The 26,443-nt window shown below is 39.8% G+C and overlaps 4 protein-coding genes across 6 annotated transcripts in view; 2 read left to right on the top strand and 2 right to left on the bottom strand.

Annotated features, from left to right (window-relative positions):
- Positions 1-674: 674 nt before the first annotated feature.
- Positions 675-9,732, bottom strand: LOC113681051 (uncharacterized). Its single transcript, XM_027198110.2, has 12 exons — positions 9,575-9,732; positions 8,297-8,392; positions 7,562-7,801; positions 6,951-7,223; positions 6,451-6,504; positions 5,308-5,583; positions 5,099-5,214; positions 4,543-4,700; positions 3,972-4,105; positions 3,418-3,477; positions 1,980-2,075; positions 675-1,638 (listed from the first exon to the last, which is right to left on the bottom strand). The coding sequence occupies exons 1-12, from the start codon at positions 9,642-9,644 to the stop codon at positions 1,280-1,282; spliced, it is 1,932 nt and encodes a 643-aa protein (XP_027053911.2). The 5' UTR covers positions 9,645-9,732; the 3' UTR covers positions 675-1,279.
- A 1,475-nt stretch (positions 9,733-11,207) lies between these two features.
- On the bottom strand, positions 11,208-26,150 carry LOC113681032 (DNA repair and recombination protein RAD54B). Its single transcript, XM_027198090.2, has 28 exons — positions 25,777-26,150; positions 25,415-25,646; positions 25,280-25,328; positions 25,134-25,155; positions 25,006-25,027; positions 24,663-24,717; positions 24,420-24,507; positions 23,904-24,015; positions 20,016-20,146; positions 19,588-19,742; positions 19,248-19,295; positions 18,818-18,899; positions 18,473-18,553; positions 17,707-17,856; positions 17,322-17,378; positions 17,061-17,115; positions 16,707-16,813; positions 16,231-16,303; positions 15,554-15,777; positions 14,625-14,786; positions 14,302-14,428; positions 13,946-14,052; positions 13,704-13,769; positions 13,104-13,217; positions 12,422-12,496; positions 12,191-12,295; positions 11,940-12,014; positions 11,208-11,362 (listed from the first exon to the last, which is right to left on the bottom strand). The coding sequence occupies exons 1-28, from the start codon at positions 25,912-25,914 to the stop codon at positions 11,267-11,269; spliced, it is 2,808 nt and encodes a 935-aa protein (XP_027053891.2). The 5' UTR covers positions 25,915-26,150; the 3' UTR covers positions 11,208-11,266.
- On the top strand, positions 20,711-22,755 carry LOC113681034 (uncharacterized). Its single transcript, XM_027198091.2, has one exon. It carries the CDS (start codon positions 21,668-21,670, stop codon positions 22,274-22,276), a length of 609 nt encoding a protein of 202 aa, XP_027053892.2. The 5' UTR covers positions 20,711-21,667; the 3' UTR covers positions 22,277-22,755.
- A 70-nt stretch (positions 26,151-26,220) lies between the features above and the next one.
- Positions 26,221-26,443, top strand: part of LOC113680978 (chromatin remodeling protein domino) — a 29,926-nt gene continuing 29,703 nt past the window's right edge. For 2 of the 3 annotated variants that reach the window (XM_089190391.1, XM_089190389.1), the window contains exon 1: positions 26,221-26,398. The gene's annotated coding sequence lies outside the window, so the exon portion shown is untranslated. The remainder of the gene's footprint in view (positions 26,399-26,443) is intronic. The other variant, XM_089190390.1, reaches the window with a different exon arrangement.

Here is a 26,443-nt window from a genome sequence, read left to right as displayed (position 1 = left end):
ATTTGACATCTATTCTGATTTAGGAAAAAGTACGCGCCGAAGACGTGACTGTGAAGTTATTTCGAGATGTTTAACAGCTTTTTTAGTATCACGGCAAGAACTCCAAAAATTGTATCTTCGGATCTACCGGGAATAATTTGCTGATTCAAGTAGTAAAAATGCTTTCTCTTCACAGTAAAAATTTTTCCTCTTATTAGTTTTCATGATACGTCAATCACACTTGTTAGGATATTTCTGCAGGGAAAAATTTTAATTGTTTTAATCACGCGCCATCTTGAAATGATTGTGAAATGTTTATCGTCTTCTGTAGTGTCACGGCATGAACGGAAAAAATGACATTTTGGTGTATACTGCGCCCAATAATTTGTAGTAGGAATGTTGACCTACGAAGATACTCGGAAATAAACTATAGATGATATCGGCTCAAAATCGGGTGAAGATCGGCATTCTATTGTTGCTATCACTCACTCATTTCGATGACGTATGTGGCTTCACCTCCTATAGGAGGCAATAGCCACAAAAAATGACCATTTCACATACACTGGACTTTACCTCACTTAAAACAGAACATATTTGACCCACTTCAACATCACACAACGCGATAGTCCACAAGCATGTCAGTTTAAGAAATTTTCTCCTCGTTTTAAATACGCCCTCGCAATGCGAGACAAAAAACCTTTCGCAGCGTTTATTCACTTCATACAAATTTAACTTTTCCCCATTACAAAAATACTCTTCATATCTTTTCATTTGATTTTCTTTTCTTGTATTCTTAGTCACATCATCCCCACAAATTTTCTTTTAGATCTAAAACCGCCGGAGATAGGGCAGCTGTTTTAAATTGATAACAAGGAAATGGATGATAAAAGAATTCGTTTATTTAGGCCCTCTTCTTTCCTTCTTTCTAATTTTTGTGCTCTAAAGAGAGGCTAAGGTGGACCTATACTGAGTAGTTAAATGTCAAACAGTAAAGGCAGATGAAAAGGGAAGTGGACGGTAATAAGGTTGAAGTGGGAGGGGAGGGACGGGATCGTTCCAACACGCTCTTGAAATGTTGTCACGCTGCTTTTCGATTAAAGAAAAAAAATTTACTTCATGATTCTTAAGCGGGTCGCAATGTTTTTTTTTTCTGTACACATACGCGCCGAATCCGCATTTATACTGCTCGGGAGCTGAAGGAAATTATTATTACTACCCCACAGACTGCTGGATCCATTAAACCAGATGTAATGTGTTCCACCCAAACTTGATGAGGGGTTTCACAGTAAGAGCTTACTATTTAACTCCTCTTCTGTTCTTTTTTGGTGTTCTCAATGTCGTTGATCATGCTTGCGATCTCACGCGCTAGGCTCCTGGTTTTGCTAAGTTCGGTTTCGCCTTCATTGGGCCTCAAGATCATCTCTCTTCGATGCACTGGTGCAAGTGCGGGAAGATTCAATGGGATTCCTTCCATCATTGCGACCTGCTGAAGATTGTGTGACTCCGCCATAATCCGTCCAGCTTCCTGCATAATCCTAGACCGGCGCATGGCTCGTGCCTCATCAATCCGCGCCTGTCTGGCTGCAGCTACTTGATGGTTGGCTTCGGAGAATAGCTTGCGCACCTTGGCCTGCTCTTTGAAGCTCATGGTGTCATAACCTGCGAACAGTTAAAGTGCAAAGAACCAGTCAATATGTCAAACGGCTATGAAAAGATGGCACAGCCTGAAAGCAAGAAGGGGTGTCTGTACCTTGACCTTCAACTTTTAGGTACGTTTGAGAAATCTGATGTTGAATTAGAAGGGGAATGCTGCGAAGTTTCTGAGTTTAGAGCGCAGGGAACCCCTAAAGTGATTGAAGTGCTCCGTTTTGCATTACTTCTTAGTCATAAAAGTCCTCAGTAAAGAAATCATACCACCATCATTGAGTGATCGAAGAAAGGGAGACCTTAGTTTCGTTGACGCTGTGTAAAACACACGAAGTGCTACTTTCTTTACAAACCTTTGACAAGCGTTCCACAGTCGCACTGGGGACAAGATCCGGGATTCTTAACAATCGTACACAGTGAGGGGCACTCTGACAAAATGTTTGGGCACCCTGCAAAGGGACAGCACAGGGAAATATTACTTACCGTGACTGTGCACTCACTCCATAGAAAAGAAAACCTTCACCGAATTAAACAGGTGATCCCTCTTTTTATCCTAGATAAACCTTACAGTTTCTGTAACAGTCGTGCTTCTATTGTTATTAGAACATTTACATTGTATGATTGAAAAACTAAAAGCCCCCTATGACCAAGCTGTCAAAGCTAGCGCGTTTACATTACAATAGAGCACTTTTTAGTTTGTGTCGTATAGCAAAACCAGAGAACTCGCAACCAATCAGAACCAAGGAAAATATCACAACGAGCCAATGAGAACTCAAAGAAAAATACCACCAAACTGCCTGCCTGAAGCGCGGGAAATTTGGAGTGATCAACTTGTGATTGGTTTAACTTTTGAATCTGATTGGTCCAGGAAATGGCGCAGTTTTTCTAGACCAATCACAGAGCAAGGTAAACCAAAACTAGAGCAATTCCGGATCACTTTCGGCCTCCAATTGAAAATTTCCCTAATGGAATATTACGGTAACAAATATCTCTGCACTATTAAGGTTAATACATCTCTCTTACGACGACGTTGGTTAATGTAATCATTTTATTTGCATTCCCTTCCTCTATTAGATTAAGGTTATTATCATTCTGTTATTATTTTAAAATTGTAATTAAAAGTTTATTGTCATAGATCTTCACTGGAATCACTCACTTTAGGTTCACATGCAATTATCCCTACTGTTATTATTATTTGTAATTCCTTATATTCCTTATCGTAGATTTCCGGTACGCAAAAAGTTCGGATCATGTCAGTACCTGAACAACTGCACATCTACCCCTCCCCTAATCCAACATGAACCCTAACTTGTGATCAGTTGATGTTGTTGGGTTAGGGGAGGGGTGGTAGGTGCGCAGTTGCTCAGATACTGATACCGATCCAAAAATTCGAGGTCATTTTGTATGTTTGAAAATACCGGAAGTTATTAAGCTATAGATGCAGGCTTTGTAAAGAGTTTGGTTTGTGGTTAATATTTGCTCAAGATTATTGAAAAGTTTCTCCAGTTCGTGATTCGTTACCAATATCACACATTTCTAATTTTCGCCTTTCTACAATTTCCCATCAACAATAAGTATTCTGCCTAATATATAACGACAGATTAATGAACAATCGAGAACATCGTTATCAAAGTCTATAGACACACAGCAGTCTTCGATGAAAAAAAAAACAAAATTTTGCCGAAGTCACTTAGGGAAAGTCTAGCTTTTTTATCGATATATTCAACGTGAGCACCAGCTGGTGCTTGTAATCGGTTTGTATTTCGTTTGTTTCCATTTACTGCTCCTTACCACTCTTGGCTGTTGAAGAATTGTTCACTCCCTTCGGTTGATCAGTAACCTTTGTTCGATCTGTTAAAATGAGGAATAATATTGTATTAGACCAATTGGTTTGAAATGACAGCAGAATAAGCATCTGACTGGCTGACTGACCTACAGACCGACCAACCCGCTGACTGACTGATTGACGTTCCAAGAAAAAGACTCTGACTCACAAGTTGACTGAATAGCTAGCTGACTGACTGGCTGACCGACCGACCAGTCAACTGACTAACAACCGATCGACTGACGGACTGACTGACTGACTCCATGATTGATCAACCCAACAACCGACCAACCGAATGACTGGCTAACTGACTGACTGACAAACTTACTGACTAATCGACCGGCGACTGACTGACCGATCAGTCGACCAACTAATTAGCTGGATGACTAGCTGACCGACCGACTGCCCAACCAACTGAATGGCAGACTGACCGACCAATTGAAGAGCTGGCTCTCTGATTAACATACTCACTAACTGACTCAATAACATACTAGGTAACGCACATATCTGATTCACTCACGTCTTTTGCAGATGAACCCGAGTGGTTTATAACAGTTGTCATCATCCCATCTTCCCCAATCATACCGCTGATACATTATACCACACTGTTCGTCTTTGCCGTCGTAGTGTTGACCTTCCTTCCAATTTTGGTATCTACAAACGGAAGAAAAGTTTAAGGCCCAATTACAATTCTCCTGTTTGAGTTCCATAGAGAAAAAAGGAAACGCAGGCAATAACAAAAAACTCACCAACAACTTAGATCAAATTACTGTTAGAGCAATTTTCAATTCAGTGTGGAAGGTAATTCGAGATTGCATTGGTTTGCTTTGCCTCACTCTGTGATTGGTCCAGAAAATTGCGTCACCCTCTCAACCAATTAAATGCAAAACTCAAACCAATCATGACTTGGTCGCCCGCGTTTTCCCGCGCTTTAGGCAGTTTAGTTGTTTTTACTCTGAGTTTTTATTGGCTATGAAAGATATTTTCCTTTCCTCTGATTGGCTGTTCCGATTACTTTGGTTCTGGTTTTACGACACACACTCGAAAAGCGCTCTAATCAACCTCTGTTAAACGTAAAGAGCAGCAGATACCTGTATCTAGAGCCGTCAATCCAGGACCACATTCGTACTTTCTCTTTGTAAGACATTCCAATCCACAGTTTGTTTACATCTGATGACTTGCGCAGCTGTTTCGTGATAAACTCGTTTTCTTCTTTTGTGTGGACACTCAGCAGTTCAGAATTACAAAGCTTAAAAAATTAAACAACAAAGAATTGTTGACATCGTTTTTCATACTGATATCATTCCGAGAGAACCACCAATTTTATATATGAACTTTGTTCAAATAAGTGGACGAGGCCTGGAAATTTGGGAATTTTTTTTCTGCGACATTAAAAAGCCTGAGGCCATAATGATCTACATCCTTCGCCTGCTCCAGGGGTTCAATTGGTTAGACGGAGTGCAATAGTAAAACGCGCGATGGCAGCCGTGGAGTGAGAAAAACGAAGGAGGTTTGGGTCGGGTTGAGCAACGCGACCCGACACAAGACTCCCTTGTTTCAGCCCGGCCGCTAACATTGCGCTGCTAACTCTTTGCTCCGTTTTACTGAACACCTGGAGCAGGCTCCCACAAGCTAAATTGTGTTTACCTTGCAAGCTCTAACAGAGTCAAACCAACTTTTTGTTTCATCTGTAGCGATCTGGTATTCAAACTTGCCTTCTCCATCCATTGGGATAAAATTATCGCATTTCGCATAAATGACCTCTATGAAGAATAAGCAAAAACAGAATATGGTGACGGTGATGGGGTAAAAACGGTGTTGATTTCATTTCCCACCCACTCCTCCCTTCCACTTACCTCCTCGTGTGATCTTCACTCTTGCAACATCTCCTGCGTCATCTGGCCTCAAAGCTAGTGTAAACTCCCCGTTTAGCTTCAATGGTTCATCATTCTTAACATCCACAGCTCTCAGGACAATTCTCTTGTACTCATCCCCAGGCTCCAGGCGGGCGTACTCTACTTGAGATTCATCCACATCCAGTGTGGTGGCCGGGAGGATCTGGTCCGGAGTGACTCTGACATGGCCACCGGCGTGATTTATGAGCTTAACGTAGAACCATCTATTACCAGCCCCTGAGAGGAGCGAACATCGTGCATAAACGATAAAATAGGCGCTGAATGTAGAGCAAATCGCTGCTAAGCGTTCAAATTAATTCGGGATTGCTTTGGTTTTGCTTTACATCGCTCCGTCATTAGAACAATTTTCACTGCAATTGAGTGTCGAAAGTAACTCGGGATATTTTTTATTTAACTTTACTTTGCTCTGCGGCTGGTCCAGAAATTTCGTCACACCTCCCCAACCAATCAGATTCAAAATTGAAACCAATCGCTATTTGGTCATGCGCGTGTGCCGTTTTCCCGCGCAGACAGTCTGCGAGTTCTCATTGGCTAATAGTTACGTTGACATTTGTTCTGATTGGTTCTCGTGATAACTTTGACACTTGAAACGTGAAAAGTGAAAACTGCTCTAATGAATAGCGATAACTAGATTTTCCTTGTCTATTGTATTTCACAGCCACAAGGCATAAAACAAAATAATATACAGAGGCGGATGATGCTTTTCGCGCTTTTTGTCTGAGTGAAATGGACACTTTTTCTACATTTCCTACATTTGCCTGAAAATGTTACTAGAAAACCAAAGAAACCACAATCTGTGCAATCAATTTTCTCTAGCATTCTAGTGACACTTAAGCAAAGGTTATGAAAAAAAAAACATGATCTCAGTTACTTCTTTACAAGCTCTAACCAGTCTAAACATCTCTTTGAAGTCAATACATGATACTTAAAACTGATTTCACACTGACTATAGGATAGGGAGCCATTCATTGTACAGTAAGACAAGCGTTCAGTTTGTTGTGTGTTCAGTTCTGTCAACTGTGGCAAGGTTTTGTGTGTGTCAGTTGGATAGAGATTTCAGTGATAACAAAATGAAGCACTTGCCTTGACTCTTGACAATGTGGCCGTGTCTTCCATGCAGGATACCACTCCTTGAGTCTACAGTCATAGAAAATACGTACAGCGGAGTCAAAACAAAGTTAAGTTATCAATAAAAGTCTAAGCTACAATAGACCCTTATAACGAGGGAACCATCATGAGTCCTTCAGCCTGCTCCGGTTTTGCATGCACTTTAAACTCGTCACTGTGATTCCAAACATGTAGGAACAAAACTTTTTAGTTCTGGGAACTAAATGAGCCAGCATGATGAAATTCTTCATTTCATTACGATGCTAGTTTCTTTTTTGCTGGATGATAAATTGTTATAAACAGTAGAAAAAACATCGATACGTGAAAGGAGTTCAAGGAAAATATAAATTCCTGTTACGGAAGAAGTTCCACCTTATTCAAGCCTTGCATGCAACACACGTATCATATCACAATATCTCGCGGGAAGATTGCGCAGTGTCACTCGAAAATGAATTTCATTTTGTCACTCCACTCACCTTCGCGTGACACGTAGGCCTCTTGTGTGTCATCATAAGTAGTTGGCGTGACGTAGAACTTTTGGTCTCCGTTGATGATCAGCGGTTTATCTGTATACTCGTCGACAGCCTTCAGAGTGATCGTAGCCTTTCGGTCAGTCTGGTTCAAGAGCTGATGGTAGACGAAGATTTCTCCGCTGCTGAGTACGGCGCTCGGTAGGATCTTGTTGGCCTTTATTTTGACACGTGTGCCTACTTGATTTACAACTTTCACGTTTAACCATTTCCTCACTTCTAAAGGAGTATCAAGAATATAAATAAATTTTCAATCTCCTGCGACGGCTTTTTTTCTTGCATTTCCAAACTAAGCTTCAGGTTTCCTTTATTAAAAGTTTTACTTTCTCTAGCTCTTCTTTCTCACATGGTAAGCGTCTTCGAGCTTCAAATCGCATTAGCAACAAAAAATTTCAAAACTTTAAAAAACTTGATCATCTATTATGGCAGTTTTACTCTTTTAAATCTTTTTTTTTCTTCACAAAAAAACCTCCTCGAGGTTCAAATCTCAGCCAGAGAAACGAAAAAACCACTAAAAATTTTTCTCGTGTGTCATTAAATAAAAATGTAACTCTTACTTTTACTGTTCTTCTTCTGATCATGGTGACGTTGTCGATGATGATGACGATCATGATGAGGATGATGATGTCGGTGGTGGCGTTTACCTCGGGATTCTTTCACAAACACTTTACTCACGGGGCCTGGGGCAAAGTCACGCCTTGCTAATTCACCAGTTGAAGTGTCAGCGGATTCTGGCTGATTCATATTATCGAGATACTTCTTGTAGACACCTTGAAAGTTCTTGGAGTGTATGAGACCTAGAAAATAAATACTACATACTTTGCTACCTTCATGCATTCGATCGGAGTTTAACCTTGCAACTCTTACTCGCTGATCTTTATTTTCTTTAAGATTCACTCAGGGACCAGTCATCCTTTAGTGATCACGAGAAGGGGGAGGGTGGGGTCGTAAGAGTACTGTTTTGTAATGGTAAAATTTACCTGATCCGACCTCTCTAGGACTCTGTAGTATTCTTATGATTCCCCGTCATTGGTTGCCAATTATCTATAGTATCCCCCTTATACTCTGTTGGTGACGAACGAGCCCCATCCTTACCCCTGAAAACCATGTGGTCTCCCCAAAATCCTCTGACCCTCCCCTCCGAGGCGATTAATGATGAACTGTCTCTTATACTGAAACAAATTAAATATCAATCGTTCTCAGACGCTATGTCATTTACAAATTAGCACAACTGGCGAGTAAACGTTTACAAAAAGAGGAGCACAAATAGACTGTAAACTTTTACTACGCACCTAAGATTCGGTCGAACCATGGCCCCGGGGAGGGTGCAGTTGAGCGTCCATTGGAGTCCCTGTCTAAGGCGTCATCTGAGTTATCATCGTCATCATCTATTTAGGACAGAATGGAAATGATCATTCTATTCATGAGAACCTAAAGCTCATAGTCTTTTTTTTATTCCGAATAAAGCACCATGATGTGTTCTTATTCAGGGAAGTTTAAGCAGGAATTTCGTTGTTTCATAACGTGAATTTTTGTCAGTTGCTTCAAAAGAACACATTTAGCGAAGAAATCGGAAAAAACTGGCTGAACTTAAGTCAGTTGCTCTGCACTCCGATTATGAGGAAATGTCTAGAAGGTGTGGTTCTTTAAACTGCGGCTTTTAATGTTCATCAGCTCACCGCGACAGACACAATAAAAGGGTTCTTTAGCTCAACTATCAGATTTTTTAAAATTTGTTTTTGAAGGTAAAAAGCTCAATCTGGAATGAAAATTGAGGATCTTGAAATAGAGCAATTTTCAACTGAATGTCAAAAGAAATCTGGGATTGCGTTGGTTTTGCTTTACTCCGCTCTATGATTGGTTCAGAAAACTCGCGTTACTCCCTCAACCGATCAGATGTAAAATTAAAACCAATGACGACTTAGTCACGCGCATTTTCCCGCGCTTTACGCAGTTTGCTTGTTTCTTTTTTGGTTCTTATTGGTTCTCTAGGTATTCTCTCTTTCCTGATGGGCCGTTCCGAAAACTTTGGTTTTTGTTTTACGAAAATCATTTGAAACGCGCTCAAATTGCTGAAGTTAACAAAACTAAATACACATGACTCAGATTGAAAACAAAATGTTGAATTGTAGAATAATAGCAAATAAGTCGTTTTCCGCAGAGTAGACACTTTCAGTATTATTTGTCATTACAATCATATTAATGAATAAAAATTACAGACGAAGAAAGTTAAAACAGGTTTGAGTCCAACCATTTAACAGGTGACAATCATTAAGTCGGCCATGCAAAGAAAAAGTCCAAAATCTGTCTTTTAGGTTTCTCCACAATAGGAAAAAAATCATTGACACATAACCGATGATAAAAATGAGGGATTTCGATCAATGTATTTAGTAAACGTTTGGTGTGATGAATGATATTTGATGGATGTAAAAGATATTTCGCTCGGACGAGTTAAAGACCATCCTTTGTCTACTTCTCAACTGGGGACTTTCAAGTCAAGTCATAAAGGTGGTTCCCGTATCAAAGAAAGTCGTGATAGTAACTTAATTATAGTCAAATTAAGTATTTACCTGCAAGCACCGAAACAATAGCTACTAAGCCTAATAAACAGCAGCCGAAAACATATCTTCTCATCTTCATGTTCCAAAACGCGCTTGTGGAGAAGTGCGTCGAACAAACACGTCCCTCATGAAAAAGCCGAAATTTTTTCCACTTGAGATTTGCAAATATTACATCAGAAGACAGGGGCGTAGCGAGGTCAATCCACCAGCGACGAAACCCGGCTGAAACTTCAAGTTGCTTGACTGCCTTGTCAAAGCGCCACCAATGAAGGAAAGGTACGCTGTTGTCACGCCCTTCGGCCGACAGGGCGTTTCTCATTAGGTGGTAAACGTGTTTTAAAATGTTCCCGATGACGAGATCGAGAGTAGAAAGTTAATTTTTTTAAGTGGAGCACTCGAAAATACTGGCATTTCAGAAAGAAGATTGATCGTAGGCTGTGTAGAACATTTCATCGTGTTTATTAGCTTGTTTCTAAGCCACATTCTATTGAGACAAAGTCAATAAGTGCAAGTTTGTCGGATCACTGAGCACGTAATTGTTGTCAGACAAGCCTGAATATTAAGAGAGCCTGTAGCAGGTCAAGCTCACCAAGTGCAGTGTCCTAGAACGAAAGATGACCTTTGGTATGACAGATCTAATACAAGTGTCGAACGATTCATTGGATTAACTTAACGTTTTTTTCTTCCATCATGTGATTTCTTAAGAATCACATGATAGAAAAAAAGTTATGTTATTCCGGTGATTTCTTGAAAATCACATGACGCCGGCATGTTCATCAACTAATATAGGACTTGGTTGATGTAACAATCGACCAGAGCAGAACACGACAGACTGGAAGTCTTGGATTTGAACCATTCAGTCCAAATAAAAATCAGGAGGAAAAATCTTTCTTTATATAATTCAAATTTCAAATTAAGGTCAAAACATTGTTCGAAGGGACGGGGTATAATTTCAGGATTTTGAAATTGTTTAATTTTTTCTCAGGGTAGGTGGTGATACGATGAGCAAAATCAAATCGATAAACAACCTCATTACCAGTAATAAACAAATGCATCATTTGGAATCAAGTTGTGATAAACTTAAGGTAGAAAGCAATTAACTTCAGCTTACAAAGCAGAAAATCTGGTCCTGTTTGATTTATCTCGTTTCCAGCGGTAAGTACCATTGCTTTAACCCCACCCCGCCAACCCAGTTTTGCTTTAACCCCACCTCTCCGTCCTAGTATTGCTTTAACCCTAACCCCCCCCCCCCCATTACTTAAAACCCTGCCCCCTCCACCCTAGATGAGATGTTAATCCGTGATCCATGATACTCGGGAGACAATCTTGTTGTACCATTGCAAGATTACACCCTCACCCCAACCCCTCCTCTCAGCATTTCGACAGAATTCCCTGTAATACTCCTGAATGTAAAGAGGCAAAACTCGTGACGGAGTTGATGGTTTTTCCTGAGAACACACAAAACAATATCACAGCCAGAACTTGAACCCAGTCCTTTCGAACCGAGTCAGTGCATTAACCACGGAACGACTACTCTATCAAGAAGAAAAGAACTGTACTTTGCCAAAATCCCCTGAAATCGCCTGGCAAGTCTTAAAAGGAAAGTGTTATGATGGGAGACAAAAAATGATTCATAATCTGATCGCACACGATAAAACCTTTAATGAATTTGAAACACTTGAACTGAGCACAAATAAAAGCCTATTGTCTGGATTCTTGCTGTACTGTTTCTTGTCCAAATGTCTTGGTTCGAAAAACAAATGACACAGCATCACCAGCTTTCTTTACCGCGTCGTCCTTCAAGAGAACAAGACACGTTAGAGTTCTTAATGATAAAGGCTGCAACAGTGCAGCGAAAACAAGCATTTTAAAAGCAGTTAAGACTTCAAAACACTTCACCGCGTTAGTGTTAGAACCAAAATTAACTTTTTGGTACGACTCAAAACCTTACCAAGTCCATACATCGCCCAGCAATATTCAGCATATCATATAATTCCACGTGAAACACATGATGAACTCAGAGAATGCGGCATTTTCCATGAAACACTTGCGAAAGTCCGTCCGCGCTTAGCTCACCACGGAGAACGGTAGATTATTCAAGCGTTTCTCGGCAATTAGATAGCTTTGTTTATTATTTACCTCGCATAAAGTACACAGGGGCTTATGTTCCCGGCGGTAAAATTTTCACTCCTAAATGGAAACGCTAACATGAACAGCTTTTGCAAGAGAGCAGTGAACGCGACCTTGTAAAAAACGAGCGTTCATTCTTAGATGTGATTCTCTCTGTAAAAGATACATTCAAAATCTTTACCTCTAAGTGGACTGAGGCAAGAAATCTAACAGAAAAACCGGCACAAGCAAATCTCTGTCCTACCTCAAAGTCTGAACAAGGATCACTCGGACACGGATAGTGCTGCCAATCCATAAGCTCAGCTATTGAGAGATTTTTCTGAAAAAGAGATATTTAAGAGTCCTAAATGTGATTCGTGACAGACGTTATCGACACTAGATTGTCATATAACGTTTCAATCATGCAAAAAGCTACTTTCTGGCTTTTCTTGAAAGAATTTATGTGGCGTTCACGATATGATTGTATGTCCTTTATTACTAAGGAGAATATCATACTTGATTATTATTGATGTCAATTCCCAATTGGCACGGTCTCGTGACTGGTATACTTGACTGTTGATTGGCTGTTGACTCTGATTGACATTCCTCGTCACTTCCATCCTAGAAAAAGCCAACAAATCACAAGAGAGATGGAGAGAGTCAATGACAGAGCAGTGATTCCTCCTCAAAACGTGATTACAACCTGAGAGATTACATATCAGTCAATCTCGAAAAATTTAGTGTTACCTCGGTTGTCAGGCATGTGCACTGTAGTAGATCGTGCGTTAAACATAACGTGTTCTCGTGGAGAGTAAACAAGTCCTGTGTAATGAAGAAGAAAATATTTACGGAAAAATAAACCTATTCCGTGAACCCTTTACACCCTAACATCAGTGTGCATACCATATTCTCCTTACTGTTCTCTATACATTTTCTAAGGTGCTGATAAGGAGATTTTGTTTAACAATCAGGAAATGATCAGCAACTTACCACAGCTCTTGATTGATAAACAAACTCTCCTTTCCAGTACCATAGGAGATGTCTAGAGAACAGTATGGAGATTGTGCATACTGATGTTAAGGTGTAAAGGTTAGGAGCACGCTCTGAACACTCTCTAGAGGAGAAGAAAGTTGTACCTAGAACACCTAACCATAAAATAGGAAATCGCATGATGGCGAGGGCGTTTAGTGATTTATCACCAAAAGTTATTTTTTGGGAGTTTTCGTAATTTCACGAGTCAAAGGCGAGTGCAGTTTAGAAGAATTGTTTTCCCTCAATCGTGAGAAGGTCATATTGGGATCCTCGTTCCCGCTCTTTTCTATTACCCAAGTGAAGGCTGCGCGTTGTAATGGAGTTTTCGTTACAATAATGAAGCCTGTTGCAATAAATTCTGCATTTAAATTGTGTCAAAACCTTCCATTATATTTACCTTAAGTTCCTCTCGCGAGAATTCAATTTTGACAGACTCTTTGGCATCAGCTACAGTTCCGCTAAGACCCTGCTTGGCGGTTTGTCTCTGGTAAATCTTCTCTTCAATGGTACCCTGTGGCACTCAACAAACCAAAGTTAGATATACTGTGACAAAATTACTTGTCACTTTAACAACAAGCTAAGTTTCGACTAAATTGATTTAAACTACGAATGAAAAGTTTTCCGAGGTAGATAAAAGCTACAGCAGTATTAGCCCAACGAACGGAGAGAGAAAACAAACGCATAAGCTATTTCTAAACGGTCTCACTTTAAAACGACGCCAACTGCAATATTTTTCTTGTGAAAATACATCATAATAAAAATTCATTTTGATATCAAAGGCTCCACACGTAACCTCATTTTAAAACAGAGGCTTTGGGAATCTCAGAAATGGCCTGTTATAGTATGGACGAGAAGGGGACTGGTTTGAGAGACGCGACGCGTTCTGTCCCGTTCTTGTCTGACCCCAGTCTCTTTTTGCTTTGAGCTATCCCAGATCGAGAGAAAAACTGACTAATAAGTGTCTTCAAAGAAGAGACTTGGCCACCAAGCTAATTACCGTTGTCAAAAGTCGATAAATGTGAACTGTGTTTTTCTGTCCGTCTCTCCATACCCTTGCCATCGACTATAGAAGGTAAACCAAAACTCAGTGAGTTCAACGAGATCACTATCTAATGAATAAAACAATCTTACTTCACAGCAAGTTATCTAATCTAAGAAAAGAGAAAAGAAATGAAGTTGAGAAAAATAGCTGTTCACATTAACCCAGGGACCTTTTGATCTGCCCTTACATGTTCATACCTGAATGTCATTGGCCGGATTCCAGTCAATATCAAACAAAATGAGCCTTGATGCACCAATCAGATTCAAGCCCACTCCGCCAGCTTTAGAACTCAATAGAAACACAACTGGAAAACAGAGAGTAAAACAAAAAAAAAAGATGATTATGCTGAGTTCACTAGATCAGTTCTTACTTTGAGAACTTTTCGTAAATAAATTAACGGTCAATTTAGCAATTGTTTTACTAAATATCCTAGTCATAGACTACAACAGTCTGTCGCGCGAGTAAAAAATATCTGTGAAAATATCTGTGAAACTAACCTAACCCTACTTTTCGTTTATTTTAATCATAAAAATAAAAATACAAACGCACTTACAAATTTTGCAGTATTTGTCATTAAACCGATCTACTAACGATTGCCGTTTGCTGGTTGGTGTCTTTCCATCCAATCGCAGAAAGTCGTAACCTCTGTCTTCGCAAAGCCTCTGAAGTAAATCAAGAGTCTGTAGTAAAAGAGAGAGTGATGAAAAGATAATATTAGATTCTCCTCACTGTCTGCCATACAATTCTTATCTTAATTCGGAGAATTTGGTAAAGGATCAACTAATAATCTACTAATTGACATTTTCTTTATTCTCGTTAATCTCTACCAACAGTCTGATGTATAAAAGGAATTGTCACGTGAACACTAAATCGTACCTGAGTGTAATTTGAGACAAGCACTACTCTCTCCCTCGTGCTGCGTATCTGGGTCAGTATGTGACCAAGAGCTTGAAGTTTTCCAGACTGGTTTGTTGTAAAACAACCCGGGTTGAAATTCTCAGGAAAGGAGCGATCGAGACCCTCATAAAGTGATGCGTCCTAAGTAGTGAAAACTCAAATTCACAAAGTTTTCGAGCAGAATTGTACAACTTGAGGAGAATATTCATCTATGGAAACGGATGGTAGGCAAAAGTTTTACCCGCGAGATTTCTAGGCTTTTCATAGTCATATTACTGCGTAAATTATAAATGATATAAATAATAATATAAATAATAATTATAATTATACATCTTGTTGCACGTTATTTATTTATCCATATATTTATTTCAACCATTATATTATTTTATCATAGAGAATAAGTACAGAAGAGCCACCATGTGGAGTACTAACAAACCATTATTATCATTATTATTATTATTATTATATTATTTATTATTAAATAGAAATAAATGTAGGGGCGAATTTTCTCATAGTGAGCATTCTCGTTTTTGTGAGAAAAAATTCTCCTGAAAAAAAAACGTCATAACAACATTAAGAGTGAACGAAAACTCAGGGAAAGGCATCTTTTTTGTACGTCACTTACCGAAGAAGTAAACTGGCACCACAATCCCTTACATTCAAAATCCCTTAGGTCAAAATCAACCTAAGAGAACCATTTTTTACCAAGATAACATTTTGAAAATGAAACTCGGTCATTTTTTGTGAGGTTAAATCGAAAGAGAGACGAAACTTGACTCAGGGCTATTACTCTTGGAGGTAAAGTTCTTAAAGTAAATTGCCGTGAAATTTGACAAACCTAGCAGCTCTACGCAACAGCAAACCATCCGGGTTTGTTTCAAATGACCGGCTGACCAGAAATAACTAACCTCATCAACATTCAAGCTGTCCTCCATCTCTTTGGCTTCTTGGCAATGTGAATAAATAAGGCTTGGATCATTGCAGAGTTTCTTCAAGGCACCAATACAAACCAAATGTCGCGACCCCCCTGAGGAATGTGACGTCAGACATGATCTCACAACTCGTGACGTCAGAAGGTGGCGGTACAGGGAAAGCTGTAGGAGACTTGGTCTGCAGAACACGACGCATTCCACTGCAAAAAGTTGAGTTAAACAATTTAGTACAGAGATAAGATTTCAGGGATACCAAAGAACGTGTGGGAGACTCAGTGGTCTAACGCTGGACTCCGAGTCGAGAGATTGGGACCAGGTCCTCATTATTAGCGCTTGCAGACCTTTTGCCAAGCTTCATACCGCAGGCGAGGAAAAGCTTGTGTCAAAACCAGAATAATCTCACCAGGCCTCTCTCTACCCCAGGAGTATAAATGGGTACTAGTGAATTGTCAGAGAACCTGACGAACTGCTGAAGGAAGGAGGGGGGGAAGTAACCTGCGATGGATTATCATCCCATCCAGGGAGGAGTATCAATTCTCTTAGTCACGTCAAGCTTTAGAGACTGGGATAAGCTCCACCCTGATACGCCATATGACTCAAGTACAGACTTATAACATATCTAGATATTTAGGGTAAGCAAAGAACACGTGTACCTTTTGGAGGAAGGTAACGGCTGTTCACTTCGGCTGTCCGTCTCAAGAAAAACAAGCTAGTTAACCTGTTTAGCTTTATACAGGAAATAAAAAGAGGAAGGAAGATGTTAAATAAGAATTAGCTAGGAGATCCAATTTTGAGCTATTTCAAGTTTTGATGTCGATGGAATTCCAGGGGGGCTTTTGTTTTTCTTTACTTCGCTGCGTTATTGGTCCAGAAAACTCGCATTATCCTCTCCAACATACGATTCAAAACTGAAATCAATCGTCATTTGGTAAATCGCATTTTCTGGCGACTCAATCAGTTAATTTTGTCTTTATTTCAATTTGGCTGTTATAACTACCTTGGTTTTGGTTTTTCTACACGCGATCGAAATGCTCTCAAGTATGTGAGCAAGAGCTTGGAGAGACCAAGAGCTACAGCACTAACTATCGATTCAGTAAGAGGAAATGAGCTTTTCATCGGAATTTATCACCTCAGCAGCCCTCGTTTGTCCTAAAAGTTTCTCTTCACTGCTTGCGTCAGGTTGCTGGCCGCGGACGATCGGTTCCTCATACAGACGGCGAAACGATGACTGTGTGCCTAAAGAAAAAGGCGTCACTGATCAAAGAAATTCACTTAAAGTGATAAATAAACACGACACCGCATTTTTCTTGGCCGACTCGAATGATCACACGAAAATTTCCCGCGCCTTGACGCGACTGCGCCATAATATCACGTGACTACCAAATATAGCTTACATGAATAAAATTAACAAATTGTAATGAAAATGTTCACAACTCATTGATTCAATCCAGCAGTCCTACAATTCGAATCTACTGGCACTTACCTAGAATCCCTGGATTACAGACATCGACGAGCGAATGAAACTCTTTGAGATCATTCTGTGAGTAAAAGAGAAGGACAAAGTTTTTAATTAAAAGAAGAGCAAATTCTATGAGCTATGACCTGACCATAGTCTTCACAAATTTTGCCTTTAAGAATAGAAAATGGTTACCGTCTTACCTTCCTATGACATTAAAGTATGTCAGGGAGAAACTTGAAGTTACCAGCGAAATATATGTAAGAGAAAATAAATGGCTAAAGTAACCTGTACTGGGGTTCCTGTGAGAAGAATCCTTCGTTTTGTTTTTAGTCCAGAAATCATCTGCAGATGAATGATAAAAAAAACATAGGTCTCAACGCATAAATCTCATTTGACAAAAACAAAAGTAAAACGATAGACATCACCACGTTTGAAGACAATCACAGCAAATAAAATTTATAAACGACTCAAGGAGAAAAGAGAGCGAAATGTATTTCGATTCAAGCGTTTTTAGTTCAGTTTTAAATTTTATCCGTGTTGAATAAGTTTCTGTATATCCTAACTTATTATTAGAAGAGCGTTTGACGTTTCCTTAAGGCTCTTGAGGAGGAAAAGGGCGTGATTACCTGAATAGGTTTGGGCCAAAATAGAGCAAAGGAACGTAACCTACCGTGGCAGTTTTAATGGAAGTGTTTTTGAGCCGATGTGCTTCATCACAGATCACTAATCCAAACTTGATGTTTCTTACTTCTTCTACTGAGCGTAGAAACATCTCATAGCTGATGATCATCACCGGATAAATAGGACTGTTGATGAATTCCTTCAACAGAAAAGTTAAAAATATCTAGTTTTGTGTTATCCTAGACAAATAAATAGGGCGCTTTATTGTCATTCAGAACTGGCCGGTTAGATCGATGCACTAATGTAGAGAATTCTGTGAGAATCAAGCCCTCCAAGGGGTTCAGATACTTCGTGGGCTATAAATCCTCTGTGGAGTTCATTTTCCCTTCAACTCCCCCGTGGGGTTCAAATCCCCAGTAGGGTTATTATCCTCGTGTTCTCCCCCACATCCCTTGTGAGGTTTCGTGTCGCAACGCAAACTGACAACGTCCGAGTGGGAGACTGGAATCCTCGTGAGGGACTCAAAGTTGCGTCTCAGTTTTCAGACCCTCTTCTTTTCTTTCTTTCTTCCTTTCTTTCATGAATGGTTCATTTCCTTTCTTAACAACCGATCTCACGCATGCCACATGTGAACTACAGTCTAGCTCTGCTCACTACTCTCTGTGGCTCAGTGGTAGAGCATCTTACTCTATTTGCAGGATTCCGTTCTATAACAGAACTTTCTTTCTACTCAGTATCAACTCAAAAACAGTGAATGGGCACATCTGTACCCTTTCCCTCTTCCCCCCCCCCCCCAGCGTGTGTTCGTTTTTTACCTTCACTCTCTTGTCCGAGTTCACTGTATAAACCTTCAACCTCTCGTTACCAAGCCACTTGCGAAACTCCGAACTCCAGTTCTGAACAGAGTAAGAACAAAACAAATGTAAAGAAAAATATTGAAACAGATGACTTAGTAGACTCGTTGTGCGCCCTGCGAAAAATATTTGCCTTGAGAATTTGACTTGAAGAGACACTCGTGAAATCGTCCTTAGGCAAGTTTTGTGCTTCAAAGATCACAGTTTTCCCCGAACTTCTCTGTCGGAAAATTTTTCGCTTCTCAGAACAGATAAGGCTGTTGTTTATATATTTTATATAACGCAACAAAAAGGATATCAGAATACCTTGACCAGACTTCCTGGAGTTATAATCAGTGTTCTCCTGATACTTGCTTGTCCACCGTACATGCCTTGTTTATGAAGAGTCCTGTTACAAGAATATCCGACCTTATTAACTTTTGGAAACCGTCAGGATTAAAAGGGACATAACGCTTGAATTTCGGTCGAAACTGGGTGCATGCTTTATAGGGTGCCTCTAACGCGAAGTTTAACGCGTGAGCGTCTAGGTACATGCGAGTTCAACGCGCGTTTCTCGCTCAATTTCACGCGAGGTGAAAATAATAGTTCTTAATCTGTTCCCCTTTGTCTGAACGCTGTAAATTTGATAGCAGGCTCGTATTCCACGACACACTGCAAGATCGTTTATGGCAATTCACGTTGAAAAGAGCATTACGGTTGCATTTCTTTGCATAAGTAATAAAGTAAATTGTCTCACCATATCAAAGAAATACATTGAAAGGTTTTTCCAAGTCCCATATCGTCTCTAAACGCGAAAGACAAAGACAGTAAGAGATATTGGTAAGCCTGTGCTAGAACAAAAGAAGCGGAAAAGTGCGCCAAATTTTCTCCCAAAAGTTGACGCGGAGTGGCTAATCATCCAAGTTTTTCGCGCGCTATTCCAGTGGCTTACAAAAATTAATACCGAAAGTGTTCACTAGAATGTTGATAACTAAGATTCTTGGATTATTTTATTTCAGTTTGTCCTAGCTGGCTTATTTCAATCCGTTTGAAGGTGTTCAAGGTTGGGAAAATCCCTTTACTCTTTGACTACTCACGCAAGGATGGCTCCATTTCCGTTGAAATTTCTCAAGCCCATGATACACTCATAGAGGAACACTACACCGTCTCTCTGATGGGGCCTTAAATGACCGGACAAATGTGGGTCCACTACCACGTCTATGATATCCAGCCCCTCTCGATTGTGCTCCAACTGTGAAAAAACATATTCACGTTAACAAAACCGACACACTACGTAGTACAACTTCTCATCACAGCTTCATCGAGACTGACCAATAACAATTGACGAACGCTACTCGAGTTCTACAGCCAAAAATACCACAGAAAGGCTGAACAAACAGTTTCAACGAACCACTTCCTCTACACCTGAACCTTTTCATAACTTCCGCTCCAGTTTTCGAGACGTCAAACTCTCCTGGTGAAGAACAACCACAATACAAAATCAATCCCGATGTTCAATAATTACCTGATGAGTGGCACTGGGTCGAGGCATTACCACGGCTCCAGGTGCGTTGATGTCATGTCGAGGCGCCACCATTTGTCGAGTATCTGTTGTTACATCTCTTTTCACGTTGGAAGAATAGGGTTTGATGAAACCTTGGAAAAAAAAACAAAAAAACAAAAAAAACAAGTGTAGCAATACCTTGGCGAAGCATTCTGCCGAAATGGCTGATAGTGTTGTTTTCCACCAGCGAGTAGGCAACCAAAACAACAGAAACAAAAAAACCAAATAAACCATCTAGACGAAAAAGGATGTAACTGACTCCAGGGGCGGGAATTGAAGTGGGGAATCTCGCCGCGGGTAACTGCGTGAAAATATGCTGCTAGTGCGGATGGGCCAGGTTGTGAGGGAGAGGAGGGCGGGCAGGTTGTGCAGGGGGGGGGGGGGGGGGGGCGGATCGGGAAAATATGCAATGGTTAGGGTCCGGCGTGGGAAAAACGCTCATAGGTCAATCCATTAGGTAATTAAATGAATTTTGGTTTTCCTTCTGCTTGGATGAATTATAACATGCTCTCCTGATTGTTGAGTCTATGTTGCATTGCACGACTTTTGTAACCAATCGGATTGTTTAAAGCACAACTACATGTCTGGTCAAATAGTGATTTGTTTGTTAAGCCTTTAAACCCTAAGAGTGACCAGCATCTAGTTTCTCCTGACAATAATACTGCTGAATCATTTATTTAAGATCATGAGAATAAAGGAAATGATCACCACCTAAAGAAGCTCTTGATTGTTAAACAAATTCTCCTTGTCAGCACCTTAGGAAATGTATAGAGAACAGTATGGAGATTGTGTATGCTGATGTTAGGGCGTAAAGGGTTAAGCCCCGGCCTAGCCTGTGGGCAGATCTTCCATATCAGCACTCCTTCCTTCACTTCATTGCACAACATGAATCAATAATGTTGCAAGATGTTACTTTGAAGTATTTCGTGCGTTTGGCCGGGCCTTCGAAAAAAAACAAAATAGAATGCGGATATAAACGGGAGACAGAGCGCACTAAGCAAAAAATAACGAGGCGCTTCGAAAGTAAAGAACGCAGCTTAAGTAAACAAAAGTTAGTATGCACAAATATGACCTTGAAGTTTCACTTCAGAGTTAATAAGCCTACTGAATAATAATTCAAAATTAGCAGAAATGTGTCTTCTAATGTTGACAACGAGTTACGGTCTTTTTCATCGTTGAAATTTTTGAGGTTTCATATAAACATCTCGCTTATTGTAGAAATGTTTTGGTTTTTTTTATGTTAGGAGAGCTCGACTGATTTGTCGATGATAAAAGATTTCTTTCACGTCGTGAGTGTTCACCGATTTATCTCTAGTGAAATGTTTTGAAAACCCTACCCTATCCATTGTAACTTGAATTACTAGAGACAACAAGGGTATAATAATAAGCTGCCCAGATCGATGTCAGAGCATCCATAGGTATTACATTACAGTAAGCCATCTTCATAAATAAAAACTAGAGATGCTCGAAATAACGAGTGTTTACTGACCCAAGAGGCCTAATGTCATATTAAGTGATAGGCAGCGTCGTATAAAATTACCAATCTCGTGAACATAACCAGCCGGAATTACAAACCAATTTGAACTTTACATACAACTTTCACTTTTGTCAGCATGGCTAATTCTGCAATAACACCACACAGTCCTACTCCAGAAGACTTCGACTTGACAGCCGTTCTAAAGTCTGGCGTGCCAGGCGGTTTTTGGCCGTCAGAAGTTGTCGTGCTTGCTGTAGCGAGAGGAAGAGACGGAAAAATCCTTTCAAGAAAGGTTTACAGGAGCGGATCGACCCACGCGTTCAAGCAGTCGATTGTGGAACTTGAAGAACACCCGTTCACGGGCTTCCTACACGATCTACAGCTTCTTAGCAATTTTTCGCCGTGCGGAGAGTGCTCGGAGAAGATCTGCGGCTGGCTCGCGCAAAACGATAGTGTTAGTGTGTCGATTCGCTTCGCCCATCTGCATAATATTCACGTCCGCGTGCAGAAAGTCGCGGAGGATAATGCCATTGGTATGAGAAAGTTGGTGGAGAAAGGCGTTCAACTGAAGGCTCTGTCAGATTATGACTGGCTGCAGCTATTGATGATCGACCGAGGTTTCGCAGCCAAAGATGACTGGATAGCGAAAAGAAAACAAGTTGACGAGAAAAATCAAAAGGATTTGGAGGAAATTCTTCAGTCGACAAGTCTGGGCGAGACTTTGAAGAAAATGCGACTTTACTGAATAACAATTTCAAGGTCATTTTTGTTTCTTTACAAAATAAAGCCATTCTTATGGGGGAGAAATAATGTTTAAGGTAACCGAATTTGTGAGAAATTGATCGTTACAATTCGAATTTTTTATCAGTTGATTTATAACGCAAATGACCTCAGAGGACCTTGCATATCTTTCTAGGAGTATTTTTTTCAGACAGCAGTTGATAAGTAAATTAGGGGTGAATGGTGTAGCTTGGCAACGCGATATTAAATTTCCCACAAGCTAAACGGCTCATCTCGAGTCAATTAAGCTTTCTAGCATTAGTTTTGTGGGTGACTAATTCTTTAAAGTATGCAAACATTTCCTGACGAGTCCTACTTTTTGTAAAAAATTGTCCTCTCTGACTAGTCAAAAGAAAGCTTTTGAAAAGAACTTTTACATGGTACTTTTCCCCTACGTTGTGAAAACAAAATAGCGATAATAAAAATTTCTCGATCTCGAAGACACCATGTGGCTTCGTAGCTCAGTTGTTAGTGGAGTTAGCTGATATCTGGAAAGCGCAGAATTTAAGTAAAAAATTTCCGTACTTCTCATCTGCAGTTTCTTTATTTTCTGCTCACCTGGGAGGATCATTTCTTTACTTCAACAACAGTGTTCTGGCGAGTTTATTCTCCCCTGTAGTACCAGATAATCCGGTTGGCAGATGACGACTCGAGAGTAAAGTAATACGCTGGAGTTTGTGCAGCGAAGACTAGTCAAAAACTAAAATGACTGTAATCTTCTAACATCAACAAAGAATTATAACAAATCACTGTTGTCAGAAAGGAGGAGAGGTGGAGGGGAAAGGAGATCTACCCCCCTCCCCCCCTCCCCCCCACGGTCCCTGCCGTAACTTCCGCTTCCGGTTCTTTCTAGTTCAGATCATTCGCAAAAAGTAGTTATTTTGGAAACGATGTTTGGGGGAAAAATCTGCCTGTGGCTTTGCACGACCATTTACTTTTTTCGATCCGTCGCCCACCAATTTTGGGAAATGAAGGGACTGATTGCAAACTTCCGTGGTTCTTCGAAGAGAGTTTCTCCTCGTTGAGAGTTTTTTTCAAACTTGAATGCAACGTCTTCTGATTCCCAGCACTTTTTCTACTTTTCGTTACCAGACACACAATTTCCTCTCTATGCCAGATTGATATCAAAGTGGGTACATGGCACTTAAAGAGACAGTTGCCCAACTAAACTTTTCATGGCTTCTTCAATATAGAGATAAAACTCCACAACCTCATTGACACCTGATCAGTGCCAACTAAGGGAGGATGTGTAAAGCTTACAGACAAACCTTAACCCTTTACAACCTAACATCAGTAAGCATATTCCCCATACTGTTCTCTATACATTTCCTAAGTTGCTGACAAGGAGAATTTGTTAAACAATCATGAGCTTCTTTAGTTGGTGATCATGCACTTTACTCTCCTGACCTTAATGTTTGATTCAGGGGTGATATTGTAAGGAGAAATTAGATGCTTGTCCCTCTTGGGATCAGAAAGTTTATCATCACACCATGTGCTATTCAAAACATGTGCCATCAAAACTTCAAAATAATGAGTGTTGTTGCCTAGCAACCCCACTGAGAATTAAGCTGACTTGGTTAAAAATTTCATACCTGTCTTTTTTGGAGGCATTCTAGAGATTGGTTTTGTTGGGAATGACGACACTATTGATTGTTGAAAGCACTGTCCACTTAGGTAATCCTCTGCTTTTATGAGACCCATCACCTGAAATAGAACTCAGACTAATCATCATATTCAGCAGGACACAACCAAAAGAGGCAAAGTACATTAGTACAAAAAGACCCCATGATGACCAGAAATCAGCTTAAGTAAGAAATAAAAGTGAAAACTACAGCTGACAACATATTAGATGGCTTACAAACACATTCATATTTCTATTTGTTGCCTTTCTTAGGGAAAAAAGAAGCAACAACTGGAAATATTTCTATGTTTGAAAGAACACCTCACAAATTGAAAAAATAAAATCAACAAGAAAGTTTGATTTATAATCCTCATTAATAAAGTGTTTTTTAACTTAACCAGGAGTACAACACTTAGCAGTACAGAAACGGTGGATAAGCACTGGCAGATGCAGGCCATTTAAAGCTCCAACGCTTAACCAATATTACCTCTATTTCTTTTCCACCAATACACAGTGTGTTTCCTTCTTGCAGCAACTCCAACTCTGATGACTTGTAACCAGCACTCTTTGCAATTCTGAAGACAAAAAAGTTTGTTTTTTTTTATCAGTGGAGGGCTTGGGTGAGACTCTTTTGTGACTGACACCTTAATATCTCTGTTGCAGAAGGTTCAGTGTCCCTTCTCAGCATAAGAAATTCCAAGTGTCCTTGCATTCCTCTCCATCTACCTACTCTTTTCCTTCCAGGTCTTTTAAGGAGGCTGTCCGTCCTCTTGTAACCAGTATACCTAGGAGTCCAAAAAAATAATAGTCATCAAAATCATTCCTACAACTTGAACAGTCAATTATTCTTCCAAAATATTTTAAGAAGAGTCTGACCATAGGAACATTGTAAAATGTGATTGTGTTTGATTGTCTAATGTGGGTTTGATAGTTGCAATATTAGAATATTGCAATCATAAGTAAATCCCACAACTCTAAAATTACTTCTTCCTTTGAATTTTTTATTCTTCTTCAGTTTGCCAGAGAGGCAACCTGGAAATAAAAAAAATATTGAAAACGCTCTTTTTTCTTACCATCTCCTTCCCACTTTTTGTGCTAAAAATAATCAAAGTATACAAAATGAAGAATTAGAGAAAACAGAATAGCAAATAGTTAAAAAAACATCACCAAAAATCAAAGTTGTCAGAAATTGCCAAAGTACCTTCTTTTTGGACATCTTTCCCCTAAAATGATAAGACAAATTTTAATAAAGGAGTGCTTCTTAATAACAAACTTATGTGCAAAAAATGCATGTTGTACCACAAAATCAACTAATGCAAATGTTGATAAATTGTATCTGTAACTAACCAAACAACGCTGAAGTATCGACAAATATTCTCTTTTTCCTCAAATGGCACTAAAAATAAAAAGAAAAGAAAGACTTAAAGGCGAAACCTTCCCTGTTATGGTTGATGATGACAATCAATAAATTCTAAAACTTACCTAAAGGAGAACCTGGTTTGGAAGATCTCTGAGGTTTGAAAGGTGCTACTTTACTGCTAAGTGAAGGATATGAAAGACCTGTGGAGGTGGTATCTTTTATTTCATCGTCAGATTTCACTTCTTTCCTATTTTGAACTGTAAAATCTTTAGGAAACCTTGGTAAGAGGGTATTCGTGCTTGCAGTCTTTAGGTCAGATTTAGAGACCTCAGCTCTGATCTCTGGTATAGTCACCTAGGATACAACCGAGAGGAAAAAATTCATCTTCAAGAACTTTTGAGTCAACTGAAACAGTCATCATAAAATGAAGAAAATTTAATTATATGTAAATGGTTTGAATTTGGCATATTGCTGCTTGGCTCACCTGGTTTGTGTATGATTGCTGCAAAACCGAACGCGTTGTGGAGATTTCTACGGAAGGCTCCTGGTCTTGAGCTTTAAACGGCGAACAAAACTTCATTTTCTTTGCAGCTCTCGCCGAAGGCGCGGCAGAACGCCTCATAATTATCGCTAAATTTTCGTGAATTTACACTGTTATGTTTGTAAATTATTCGTCCTTCGCGCCACTGAGAGGCAGCCTCACTTTGGTGCATTGACTACTTCTCGGTTTGCTTGAGATTAGGGATGCTACGTAATTTTAACTCGTAAACATAGCTTGAATTTAAAAATTTTTTATCAGGTTTTTTTGAGACATCGATGCTTGAAATCAAGATTTATGTCAGACATTTCTTCGTCGCTAAATTTATTCCGTGTTATTGACATTTTTTGGCGCGTAATTGCCTTGCCACCGAGCCTCCTTTATGATGATGCACCCATAATGCACTTGGGTGGTGTACTGTTATAGCGCATATCAAGCCTGTCGTTGTAGGGAAAATTTTATGAGGCTTGAGAGGGCAATTTCTCAAAATTTTCACACGAAAGAGGTCGTAATACGCCTCCAAAACCACATGGAATTATCAGAACATTAATGATGGAGGAAGGTGTAGGTAAATTTTAAGCGGATGGTTTAGTTAAGGTCACCAATTTTGTAA

This window comes from Pocillopora damicornis, chromosome 12 (genome assembly GCF_964200805.1).
Source record: "Pocillopora damicornis chromosome 12, jaPocDami1.2, whole genome shotgun sequence".
In the NCBI taxonomy this organism is placed as follows: domain Eukaryota; kingdom Metazoa; phylum Cnidaria; class Anthozoa; order Scleractinia; family Pocilloporidae; genus Pocillopora; species Pocillopora damicornis.
This window is presented reverse-complemented; position numbering and strand designations above follow the sequence as displayed.

What these genes read in the sequence shown, in the direction of transcription:
- LOC113681051 (XM_027198110.2), bottom strand. Translation starts at nt 9,644, where the DNA reads ATGAAGATGAGAAGATATGTTTTCGGCTGCTGTTTATTAGGCTTAGTA. An exon ending in TCAGAAGAAGAACAGTAAAA is followed by an intron (nt 7,224 to 7,561) that starts GTAAGAGTTACA and finishes ATACTCCTTTAG; the next exon opens with AAGTGAGGAAATGGTTAAAC. An exon ending in GGCCTACGTGTCACGCGAAG is followed by an intron (nt 6,505 to 6,950) that starts GTGAGTGGAGTG and finishes CTATGACTGTAG; the next exon opens with ACTCAAGGAGTGGTATCCTG.
- LOC113681034 (XM_027198091.2), top strand. Translation starts at nt 21,668, where the DNA reads ATGGCTAATTCTGCAATAACACCACACAGTCCTACTCCAGAAGACTTC.
- LOC113681032 (XM_027198090.2), bottom strand. Translation starts at nt 25,914, where the DNA reads ATGAGGCGTTCTGCCGCGCCTTCGGCGAGAGCTGCAAAGAAAATGAAG. An exon ending in TGACAAATACTGCAAAATTT is followed by an intron (nt 14,053 to 14,301) that starts GTAAGTGCGTTT and finishes TCTGTTTTCCAG; the next exon opens with TTGTGTTTCTATTGAGTTCT. An exon ending in TTGACATCAATAATAATCAA is followed by an intron (nt 12,015 to 12,190) that starts GTATGATATTCT and finishes TCTCTTTTTCAG; the next exon opens with AAAAATCTCTCAATAGCTGA.